The sequence below is a fragment of the Chiloscyllium plagiosum genome, chromosome 2 (assembly GCF_004010195.1).
Source record: "Chiloscyllium plagiosum isolate BGI_BamShark_2017 chromosome 2, ASM401019v2, whole genome shotgun sequence".
Lineage (NCBI taxonomy): Eukaryota > Metazoa > Chordata > Chondrichthyes > Orectolobiformes > Hemiscylliidae > Chiloscyllium > Chiloscyllium plagiosum.
In genome coordinates this window covers 132,098,637-132,110,946 of record NC_057711.1, presented here as the reverse complement: position 1 = coordinate 132,110,946, position 12,310 = coordinate 132,098,637, and the positions used below count along the sequence as shown (strand labels likewise).

Sequence of the window (12,310 nt, the reverse complement as noted above, 5' to 3'; positions counted from 1 at the left end):
CCTATTGTACTCTACACTACTTTCTCCCCACTCCCACCCTCCTCTAGCTTATCTCTCCATGCTTCAGGCTCACTGCCTTTATTCCTGATGAAGGGCTTTTGCCCGAAACGTTGATTTTGCTGCTCGTCGGATGCTGCTTGAATTGCTGTGCTCTTACAGCACCACTGATCCAGAATCTGGTTTCCAGCATCTGCAGTCATTGTTTTTACCCAATTCCAAAAACTAGCAAACCTGCTGGGCACCAAAGGAACAAAGAGTGCAGTTTGGGGAAAGTAAAATTCTTGATTAATGCTAATACTAACTTCAAAAAGTTAACTTAGATAACAGATCAGTACACAAAAGTCCACAGTATCACTTCCACAAGGAATTCCTGAGTCCTGGCTAATTGACAGACAAGTCTATTAGAAACAGATTTGGATTTTTTGTGTAAACTGACTACCACATTTACAAAGTGCAAATGGCTAAAATGGTTCAATCAACTTAAGAAAAAACAGTTGAAGGCTGAGACACCAAAGGAGGCAGCCAGTGCAAGTTAGATCACAAATCAGATTAGGAATTAGCAATTATGTTCACCAAACCAGAATGCCAAGGATGAATTCATGATCACCAGTTAAACACTTACTGCATCCTTTAATGGGCTCATCACTCCAGTCCTGGCAGTCTTGATGTTGGTTACACACCAAAGATAGGTTTATGCATTCACCACTTTGGCATTTGAAGTCATCGAGTCCTGTACATTCTAATGCAGAGAGGAGAGTGTGAAACAATGAGGTCTGAAGCCTGAAACATGGACTGTTACTGTAGCCAGACACTAAAACCTACCACGCTCACATCTGGCCTCATCACTTCCATCAGTACAGTCCCAAACTCCATTACACTTTATGTTTCCAGGAAGGCATGTACCATCACATTGGAAAGTATCTGGTTTACAGACTAGAGGAGCTAAAAGCAAAGACAATGTTCCTTGTTTTAGTACAGAAATATTTTCAATATGAATGCTGATTTGTCCAAGCATTAAATACATTTCTGGCAGTGAATTTACCAAATTTACTTGACAATGAGATTTGGATTTGAAGACACCAATAGCCTTAGTTATTTTCACATAAGCTATCCTGACAGAGAGATCAGTTGAAGTCCCTCCCCCTCCACTTGCACAAGGAACTCAAATGCAGAACGACAACGCATTTGACAAGCTGTATTTGCTGAATTCTCCAACACAGATAGGATACCCCCAAAATCCTGATGTAGCAATCTGCATAAGAAATTTTTAAAATAAGTTGTAAAGCAATTCCATATGTCCATTTAAAAAGAGTCACAAATGAGAATGAAATGCTGATCTACAGAACCTCCAGTTTAAGCCATGCTTGAACTAGATTTGAATGACAATTCGGATCAGCTGAGGATGTTGATCGAAAACTTAAAGCACTGTCCAGTTTGGCATGAAGTGAGCCAATTAAGAGCCAAATATTTGATGCAGAACTAAACTCAATTTAGGCTACTGCTGTATTATACAGTACAGTATCCAAGACTGATAACTGGAAGTGTGCACATTGTGCCAAACTCCAGTTGGAAAGGTGAATCAGTGTCATTGTTAGAGTATAATCTTGACGGCTCTAACTTCAATGCGCACTTTAAGCGAAACTTCAATGAGGTTGAGGCGGCAGAAACACCCAATCTAACTCTTTGCAATGATTTGGGATTTCAAAAACTGGTCAATGACATGAAAATTTAACTTGGAAAGTTTTGGACAAGAGGAACAAATGCATTATACACCTGAATAGATTTAGTCTAGGTAACTGCTCAGTTAGTTGGAGATTTAATGAATTGGAGAGAAAGGGGAAGTACTCCATTGCATTAGTGTAATTAACCAACTCCTTTCAGATTTAAAATAAATATCATTGGGAAAAAGATCAGAGCCAAAACACCAGCAAAAAAACAACTGACTAGAGATGGTAGAAATCAATAAAGCCACCTAAAGATTTGTAAAGAAAAATCTGACTGCAGAAAAATAAAAAAAAAGTGTCTTGAGATCACAAAAAAAATGGTGAACAAAAGAAGTCCATTCTCATAAGTTACAATCTCCCTTCAATCATTATCCTTTGATGAGATGGGTTACATCTCCCCCGCAAAGAGGGTCACAACTGGCAGAAGTGTAAAGGGCAAAACTGATAACTTACGACAATTTATTTCATCACTGCCATCTTTACAATCTGTATCACCATCACAGTACCATTTACTGTGAATGCATTCACCAGAGCGACATTGAATGTCATCAGGAGAGCAAGTCACAGGAGGAAGTGTGTTGTGCTTGCAGTGGTCTGGAGATTCATCAGACTGGTCAGCACAGTCAGCATGGCCATCACACATCCAGTCCAGGGGAATACATTTAGAATCATTGCAATGAAACTCCCGTGGGTGACAGATAGATGGAGCACAGTTTCTTTCATCGCTTCCATCATTGCAGTCATAATCCCCATTGCAGACAAAGGCTCTGGAAACACATCTACCACTGGAACAAGTAAAGTCTCCTGGACTGCAAGTAAGGTTACCTGAGGGAGGAAAAGAGTATTTACACGGACTTCATATCAATGCATAACCATTGGGTACAGTGTACTAAACTTGGAGATTGCAATACATGTTGGACCAAAGATTCCTTACAAGACCTATGAGCTAGTAGTTTTTACACAACCTAAAGTTATGAATTCTAATTCTTAAATCAATAGTCACTTCTCTTCCATGCAATCTACAAAAACAACCCTGGCCCACCTCAGTCTAGATAATGACAACCAATTGTTTGAAGACCGACAAGTCCAGTGAGGAGGAGAAAGATGCTCAAGTGGCAAATATCAAGCTCTTAGCCACCCTCAGTCTATTGGAGCAAGGGATGTGGGATGAAGGAATCCATGCTCACATCCCAGAGAGAAATGTTTGGAAAGAATGCCCTGGATCTAGTGTAAGGTGATTTCAGCTATTTCCTCAAGTGTTGGACTTAGTCAAATGGCTCTGAATTCTGAATAGAAGGGCAAGTGTTCTGCACACCCATGCAGACTAGTGCATTGTCACTGGGGTGCACTAAGTTCCCTGCAGTTCAGGCAAACGGACCCAGATCCTGCATCAGGTAGTGAGTGATCAGCACTGGTGAGAAAAGGTGGTGTGAGCTACTGCTATGGGGCAGTGTCATCTCCCCATGGGCAGGGGGGTGGGAAATATGGAAGGGAGGGCCAGTATGACCGCTTTCACTAGTGAAAGATGGAGTCAGAGCCAAGGATCCCTGACTAACAAAACAAAACAGGGATTTCAGGGGAGAGAAGTGGAAAGGAGGGTTGGAGGTCACAAAGTTACACAGTCTCAGCAATTAATTTATTCCAAGTGTTGATTTCAGCCTGTTCATTTCCAAAAAGTGGAAGTTAGTAGAAAGAGCCTAATTTCATTAAAACACCTTTTTAAAACCAGATCTACTTTGTACGATGCATTTGTTTTTCTAAGATTAAATTTCCTAGTGTGGAAACAGGCCCTTCAGCCCAACAAATCCACAAACCCTCTGAAGAGTAACCCACCCAGACTTTGCTCCCTCTGCCTAATGCACCCAACACTACAGCCAATCCATATGACTGGCAAGCCTTTGTATTGTGAGAGGAAACTAGAGTACCCAGGAAACCCACACAGACACTGAGAACATGCAAATCCCACACAGACAGTCAGGTGCTGGAGGATAGTGTGAACCACTGAGCCATGTGCTGCCCATTAAAGTTGAATAGTTCTCTCTCCTCTTTTCTCCCCCACCCCCCCCAAATGTTACCGGCACATCTTCAATCTAATTCTGTACATCTGTTTGTGAGCAGTACAGGCAGATCATAGTAAGCAAAGCCTTTCACTGTACTTTGGTACACATGACAATGAATCCCATAAAATCAGTTCTGGGACAACGTTCGCTCATTTGCAGAGTGTGGACACAAAAAGTCTGATTGTCACATTGTTGACCTACCACAATTCTCTTCATCACTGCCAGTATTACAGTCCTTTTCTCCATCACATTTCCAAGTTGCAGGAATACACTGAAGGGAGCCAGGGCCACAGCTAATTTCATTCATATGACAGATACTGGTGTCTAAAAAAAAAAACAATTTTAAGTTATACCATAAATTTTCAAACATGCAGATTAGGCACACCAATACAAAAGATTTATTAATGATGGGACAAAGACAAGTATTCAATATACAGAGGTCAGATTTGCATTCAAACACATTGACATGCCCATTTATCCAGCAAAAATACAACAGAATTCCAGTCATGTAATGTTGATACTACCGGTTTCAAAAGAACTTTGGGAAGTATAACTGGTGGCGTTTCATTGAAAAGACAGTAAAGTAGGTTTGAGAAGATTTGTAGCTCAGGTTGGGGGCTCTGTAAGCTTGCTCACTGAGCTGGACTGTTCGTTTTGAAGGAACCTTCCAGCTTAATGAGCAAATTTACATACAAAAGATAGTAAACAGACAAATCAGTTCCATACAGTTGAAACTTTATTGCTGGAACAGCACAGCAGGTCAGGCAGCATCCAGGAAACAGGAGATTCGACGTTTCGGGCACAGGCCAAAGAAGGGCCTGTTTCGGGCTTCTTCTTCCTGAAGAAGGGCCTGTGCCCGAAACGTCGAATCTCCTGTTCCCTGGATGCTGCCTGACCTGCTGTGCTGTTCCAGCAATAAAGTTTCAACTTTGATCTCCAGCATCTGCAGACCTCACTTTCTCCAGTTCCATACAGTACCGAGCATGTTCAGCTTTAGGTTCCATTGATTTCATAAGAGTAAAGAAATTGGCAAATGACAAAAATAAAATCCTTAATTTAAGACCCTAAGCTAGAGATGTCATTTGAGCAAAAAAAAACTTTGCATCCATCTTTCCATCTATTTCAATATGGCAGTGAAAATTAATTCAGTTGCTACATTCATTAGCTAAGTGTAGCGCTACCAGGTTAAAAAGAGTTCAAAGAGATGGTGTTGTACTGTAGAAACCACCCCTTATTCCCACTTCAATTGTGCACTGGTAAAGGAAGCCATTGACAACCCATAAGCCCTTAAGGAATCAGATAGCAGCAATGAGAACAAATCAAAAAGTGACATTTAAAAACTAAATTCATTAAATATTGTACAATTAAGATTAAAGCAGACTAGTGTCTAAAATTGAAGTCAGATGCAGTGAAATGTTATAAACAATAGTGTCGTGAGAATTTGATTAAATCATTAGTGTTTCACCTTCACAATTGAAGGTAACACCACCCAAGTGATACAAGAACAATACACTAAGTACAAGATACTTACGACATATGTCTGAGGCTTCATCAGATCCATCTTCACAATCAGCCACGCCATCACACTGCCATTTATTGGGCACACATTGTCCATCATGACAGATGAAGTCTGATGCTTGACAGGTAGTATTACCAGCTAGGGGGAAGAGAACATGTCAAGCTCTATTCAGATGGGCTATAAATTTGGGTGTACTGGCTGTACATCTTGAACCAGCAGTGTGACAACACTGCTCCTTTAAACAAAGTTTATTCTCCCTCAGGAGGAGAAGGACTGAAAAGTTCTGGGGTTGTGTTTTTAGGTCCAGCTTGATTATAGCTAACATACTGCCTCAGGCTATAGGCTAAGTGCAAAAGTATGTTTAAACAATGGAAGGGTGCAGCCAGTCCTCCCAGGTCGTCTTCTTTGGCCTGGCTATACACAAAGCAGGAGAAAGTGAGGACTACAGACACTGGAGACTACTGATGGAGTGTGGTGTGGAAAAGCAGCGCCGGTCAGGCAACATCTAAAGAGCAGGATAATAGTCATTCTTGAAGGGCTTTTACTCAAAATGTCAACTCTCCTGACCAGCAGTGTTTTTTCCAGCACCCCACACTATTCACAAAGCAGCCAGGCAGTTGAAACAGCTGGTGGATCAAAGCAGGTAGCCTGACAGCTCTCCTGTAAGCCCTGGTGTTTGATGTTACCTTTTGTACCAAGGGATTTTTAAAATGGGGATTGTTTCAAGTATTTGGAATAACATTACATTGGGATGATCTGTTGGACTTTCAGATAAGTTATTTGGTATTCTATTCTCTCATTTTCCATTTTGTTTAAAAACACTTACAAGATTGCTGAATGAAAATGCTTTGACCAGCTGCATCTCTCCTGGCATAGCCATGTTACACCTGCTCTAAACTAGCAAAGTTGGTCTGGGCCATTCTCTTGGAAATGAGGCGGTCTGGCCATAAACACCAAGTCAAAAAAAAAAACGTTATCTTAAACTGAACTTTCCAACCCTCCTAACACTGCCTTTGGCTTGCCTCGCCTCTTACAAAGAGGAATTTTTTCTGCTTTACCAAAGATGAGACTTTCCAAATGTAGAGTTTGAAATTTGTTAGTTTTAGTATTGGGTAGATTGTCAAAGGGAAATGCTTGGCTTTAAATGACCAGCTGAATACACAAAAAGCAAGTAACCCATTTAGAGGAGTTACAAGTGGAAGGGATGAGTTTAAAACAGGTAGTTACTTAGCTGGAGATATTGGAGGGGAGATAATTACCTCAAACCAGAAGCCCAGACAGATGGTTGACAAACATTAGGCAGGTGAGTCATAATCCCAGTTTGATTGGGAAGAGAATCTTTACTGTTGCCCAGTTTGAAACTAATGTAGAATTTACAGCAGGCTTGCCTCATTACAAAAAGTTATCAAGCAAATTTGTTTGTGTTAAAAATAACTAGCACAGGATTTATTGTTAGGTGGTTTCGGTGTTGCAGATGTGGGCAACATTTGTTACCCATCCTTAATTACCCTGAAACAGTAGCTTATTGCCTTGACTTTGCTGACCATATCAATCACTGGGTCTGGAGTCCCATGGAGACAGACCAGGCAAGGATAGCAGATTGAATCTTTCAAACAGATAGTCAAATGGATGGGTTTTGTAGGAAATGGTAGTTTCACGTTACTGAGGTTAACTTGATATCCCTAAAATTTATCAAATTAGGGATTCCAAATGCACATTGATGTTACTTTTACAAGTTGTATCTTCAGACAGCTCATTAAACCAGATGTCTTGTGTTATCATGTAATATTAGATTATTGAAGACTATTTTATGAATAATGCTGGATATTAGCCTCTATATGCAGATGTTCTTTTGCTTTCACACAGCTACTCATGCCTAGTAAGGAGTCATTCCATGACATCCTAGGCTTTCAGACCCTAAAAATCCCTTAAACATTTAATATCCAACATGCAGGGAAAAGTAAAAACAGATCCAGTTAGTGGAATAAGCTGAACTCTAGCATTAAGTGCAGCATACTTGTTCTTGGTTTGCTTAGAAAAATTATTTTGATTTTATCAAAATCTAGAATTTGTTAGATCAAGTTTATAGGATGTCAGCCATTTGGCCCACAAACTGACCCAGAGTGCTGCTGATCTCAATCTTCAGCTTTTCCCCCCCCCATAACCTTAAACCCCATGCTGGTTAAAAATCTCAGTCTTTAAAGTGAAGTTAACTCAGCCCCTACAGCCCTTGGGTGGTAAGGAATTCCAGACTCACCACCCTTCAGAAATGCATCCTCACTGGTGCCAAATGGTTGACCCTTTATCATCAATTCTCCTACATTTTCCCTGAGTCATCTCAAAAATCTTGTACATTTCAAAAAAGGATGACAGTCTTTTAGAGATTAGTCATAAAGACAATACCTCTAACCAGGCTGGAACATTCTTTGGACTCAGTGCCAGTAAAAACTTTCATTAGATTAAAAAAAAGGGACCAAAAAGCTTTTCACAAGTTCCCATTTTTAAATACTCCACTCAAAAGGTGGAAACATTCCACCTGCACTTAATACCCTAAACTTGGATGCTAGCTTTTGAACAACTCCTAAAACCCTCTGCTGTAGCTGTCTGCAATCTTCCATCATTTAAAATAGTCAGCTTCTCTTCCTCCTGCCAAAGTGCACATTGCCCCACATTATATTCCATCTGACAGTTTTTAAGATTAGATTACTTAGTGTGGAAACAGGCCCTTCAGCCCAAGTAGTCCACACCAACCCTCCGAAGAGGAACCCACCCAGACCCATTCCCCATATGCACTCCTGACTAATGCACCTAACACTATGGGCAATTTAGCATGGCCAATTCATCTAAACTGCACATCTTTGGACTGTGGGAGGAAACCCGCACAGACACGGAGAATGTACAAACACCACACAGACAGTTGCATGAGGCAGGAATTGCACCAGGGTGCCTGGTGCTGTGAGGCAGCAGTGCTAGCCCACAGTCTGTAGAGGAATAATGGTAGACCATCCTCTACTTCCCCATTGTTTGGTGCCACCCTTATATTTCCAATTCTAGTCTGGATTTATTTCTAACCAGAGAACAAACAAACAGACCACTATTTACCCAGTTCACACAATCCTCCATCCTTTAGTTTCATTCCAGTTGGACACAAGCAGGTGTACCTTGGCAATTGATCGATCTGTGGACCAGGAAGACAGAGGTACTTACAGGCTCCATTTTCCAATTCCTCATTGCACCAGTTTTTACCTGTTGAGATCAATATTTTCAATTCAGTAATAAGGTCACAAATGTTTTGATAACAAAAGGGAAGGCTCAAAACTTTAGCCTATTGAATACAACATCTAAAAGGCTAGAAAGTAAGTGTCATTTTGCATTGCAAGTGGTTGCTAGTCAGATTCACATTGACAATTCAAATTGGTGCACACAGGTAGAAGGAAAGTTCACTAGAAGCAAAAACAATTGGACAAACCCAGCAGGGCTGGCAGCATCTGTGGAGAGAAAGCAAGATTAACCCTTCTTCACAGTTGGAGGAGGAGTTTCTGAAGGATCACTGGACAGAGTTGAGTTTTCTTCCCACTGATGTTGCGAGACCTGCTGAATTTCTCCAAACGTGTTTTGTTTTAGACTTTCAAAAAAATGCAACTGGTTTTAAAATATGCATTAGATTCAGTAGATACAAGTTCTGAGCAGCAGATACAAGGCTAGTTCATATCTACAGCATTAACCAAACTTGGTCTTCAGTTATTGATAGTTTAAAAATTATATCTTCAGTTCTACAACAAATAGAGTCATAATACTAAACTCCAAAAATCAAGGAGCAACATGATTAGATTCCCTACCAGATGGTTGTATTAAATCATGATAAATAATGACATCATGAGGTTGAAGAAGATTGGAAACTAAAGTCATGACATCTGTGCCTGTATATTTGTTGGCTCCAAAAATGGCTTCATTTCTTTCATCAGACCAGAATACATGATCCTGAAATAAGCAACAAAAATAAACTTCATACCCTCATGACAAAAAACTTTGATCTGTTCTGCTAAGTGTTGTATACAATAGGCAATAACACCAATATGGTTTAGAGTAGTTCAGTTGTCCCAGGAGTGGCAGAAACAAAAGCAGGTGGGAGTACACACCATTGATATTCTGTTGGAGGTACATCTTGTCTTATCTGCCTGGAATTTTTATCCAAATTTTCCAAGCCACTGCCAGGAAAATGGCAATTCCCTACCTACCCAATCTGTTTTTCAACCCCAGTAGCATCAGGAACATTGTTTCAACTAAAGCTGCACATTAAAGGCTACTGCTCTAAAGCATTGATGGGTGGAGAACAAAAACATTCCTTTCGAAGAATGGTGGGGGGTTGGGGAAGAAGAGGGGAGAGAAAAATGAAGTGGTCAAAGGATTGCAGGAGAGGTAAAAGCCTTCTGACCTTACTCTTAAGGCTAATCTAAAAAAAAAGATTCCAGCTCCAAGTGACCCCTGATTTTCAGACCATTATTATATATGTGGGGGTATGGCTGGGGACTACTCCAGGGACCTGTTTAGGTCAAACAGATTTAGAGTGCCAGCTCATTTCTTGCACTCACCAAGTTACTAAGTCATTGATCCCAGAAATCTGGTCTTGTCCACCCTTTCCATATCCCTTTGCATTTACGGAGATTTAGAGGCATGTCTAGCTTCTCATTCACACCACTATCATAACTGATACCTTTTTCCAAATGCAGTGCTCAAGAGTCAGGTGCCACTTAAAATCCTTTTTTAAAAAACTGCTTAAAGACCAAACAGTAGATAAACTGAAGTGATGTTAAAGGTTCTGCATTTGTGAAAAACTGCAAGAGCTGGCTTTGTAGAACAGTTGAATGCTAAAAATTATAGGTTATGGCCAAATAGTATTTTGCATTATTCTTCATAAATGAGCTTCAAGAGGGGGACCAATAACTATACAACATTTAATATAGTGAAGTCAACGTCAACATGCTTAAAAGGAAAAACTATTTTCACTTTGATGGCTAGAGCTGAGCCAATTATATGGATGAGATTTGTTGAGCAAAAGCTTTGCTCACGATACAATTGCATTGTTTTCCAAGAGATTGATTGATCATTACAGAACCAACACCCACCAAGGTGCTTCAGAACAATCCCTGTATCACCGAAGTATGGTCAAAATCTAGAAACAGTACTCGCGGTTGAATCTTCGACCTTGGTCAAAAAAAGTGACATTACCTCAAATAATGTGACAGCAAAAGGATGAGCAAGGAACTCCGGTGAATAAAGCACTGTCCTTTGGTCTTGTCCATTAACATCCACACTGGACAATGTGTGAAGTTTTGAGTCAACCCAGTACAGACGGCTGTTCACAAGGTCTGTGGATGAAGTTGAAGGATTAGCAGCTAACTCCTATTTGGAAAATATAGGTCATTTACCAGCCAGCCCACTTACCAAGTGCGATGCCATTTGGTGACTCAATCTTGCTGCCAACCAGAAGCTGCCTATTGACGCCATTCATTCCTGCTTTCTCTATAGAGGATGGCTCACCCACATCTGACCAATACATGAACCTTTGAATGACAGACACCATTTAGTCAATTAGCATTCAATCTAGTCATGAATAAAGTTTATAAAACTCCATTGTATTTTTTCAGCAGCATTATGGTTAAGCTTAAAGAGTTCAACCTGAATAAATGCATAGTGATACATTTTGGAAGGTCAAACGCAAATGCTGATTATAGGATTTAAAGACCGGATTCTTGGTAGTGTGGAGGAACAGAGGGATCTGGGTGTGCAAGTACATAGATCCCTCAAAGTCCCTGGTGAGACCACACTTGGAATATTGTCCAGTTCTGGTCACCCTACTATAGGCAAGGGCAACAATAGCCAGAAACTTTTCCCCAGGGCAGGATTGACTGGTACAAGGAGTCAGCTTGATGATATTAGGAGGGTATAAAAAGGAGATGTCAGAGGTAGGTTCTTTAAGCAGGGAGTTGTGAATGCATGGAATGTGTTGCCAGCTGTGGTGGAGGAAGCAGTCATTAGGGACATTTAAGCGACTGCTGGACATACACATGGATAGCAGTGAGTGGAGGAGTGCATAGGTTAATTTTACACTAGGATTAAATCTTGGCACAACATAGTGGGCCAAAAAGGGCTTGTTCTGTGCTGTACTTTATGTTATGTTGATTTAGAGATGAACCCTTGGTTGAACAAAAAACCCACAATCTCAAATGGGAGAAACAAAAAAGGACAAGATTTCATAGTTGTTTCAAAACCAGGAAGTGTTTATTCATTTAAGCCTAAACATTAAAAATGCATTCAGGCAGCCTAATGTCAACTTTTAGGTCTGGGCTTATGAAACATTTCCACATTTATGGAACCATTGTTAGAACATTCCCAATTAGATTTGATCTAAATTTAACTCCGGTAAGTAACTGGAAATACTGAAGTAGTTCTGAAGACTTTATACAAGCCTCATGACCACATTCCTTTTCATTAAAATATCTGACAAGGATTTGTTCTTTAATTACTTTGTAGAAAAATTGGTCTTTAGATCAACTCCAAAACCTCTGGCATTTGATCACAAATCAAGGGAGTTTTTTCTAAAAGAGCTGAAGTCGCCAAAGTGAAACTTAAAAGCAAAAAAAGTAGAATTAGAAAATTTCATAATTCAAACACTAGTTCTACAATGTGTAGAGTCACATACACATCACTAACAGAATTTTGGCAAGAGGCTGGTATTATTAAGATGTTCTGTAGAAGTTAGTGTTCAGATTACATGGAGCCCCACAATCAGTTTGTTACAAAAAGACTGAATGAGTTTGCCCTCAAATATAAGTGATATAATGACTCACTGTTGTACAGGAGGTAAAAACAATGACTGCAGATGCTGGAAACCAGATTCTGGATTAGTGCTGGAAGAGCACAGCAGTTCAGGCAGTATCCAAGGAGCAGCAAAAATCGACATTTCAGGCAAAAGCCCTTCATCAGGAATAAAGGCAGAGAGAAGC

General features: G+C 40.2%; 1 protein-coding gene across 1 annotated transcript in view; it reads right to left on the bottom strand.

Annotated features, from left to right (window-relative positions):
- LOC122564024 (low-density lipoprotein receptor-related protein 2-like) overlaps positions 1-12,310 on the bottom strand; it is a 109,787-nt gene that overhangs the window by 62,265 nt on the left and 35,212 nt on the right. Inside the window, exons 23-31 of the mRNA XM_043718478.1 lie at positions 10,749-10,867; positions 10,533-10,672; positions 9,143-9,284; positions 8,406-8,549; positions 5,316-5,441; positions 3,986-4,108; positions 2,178-2,549; positions 823-942; positions 623-739 (exon numbers count right to left, since the gene is read on the bottom strand). Coding sequence (XP_043574413.1) covers positions 623-739; positions 823-942; positions 2,178-2,549; positions 3,986-4,108; positions 5,316-5,441; positions 8,406-8,549; positions 9,143-9,284; positions 10,533-10,672; positions 10,749-10,867 — 1,403 coding nt within the window. The remainder of the gene's footprint in view (positions 1-622; positions 740-822; positions 943-2,177; positions 2,550-3,985; positions 4,109-5,315; positions 5,442-8,405; positions 8,550-9,142; positions 9,285-10,532; positions 10,673-10,748; positions 10,868-12,310) is intronic.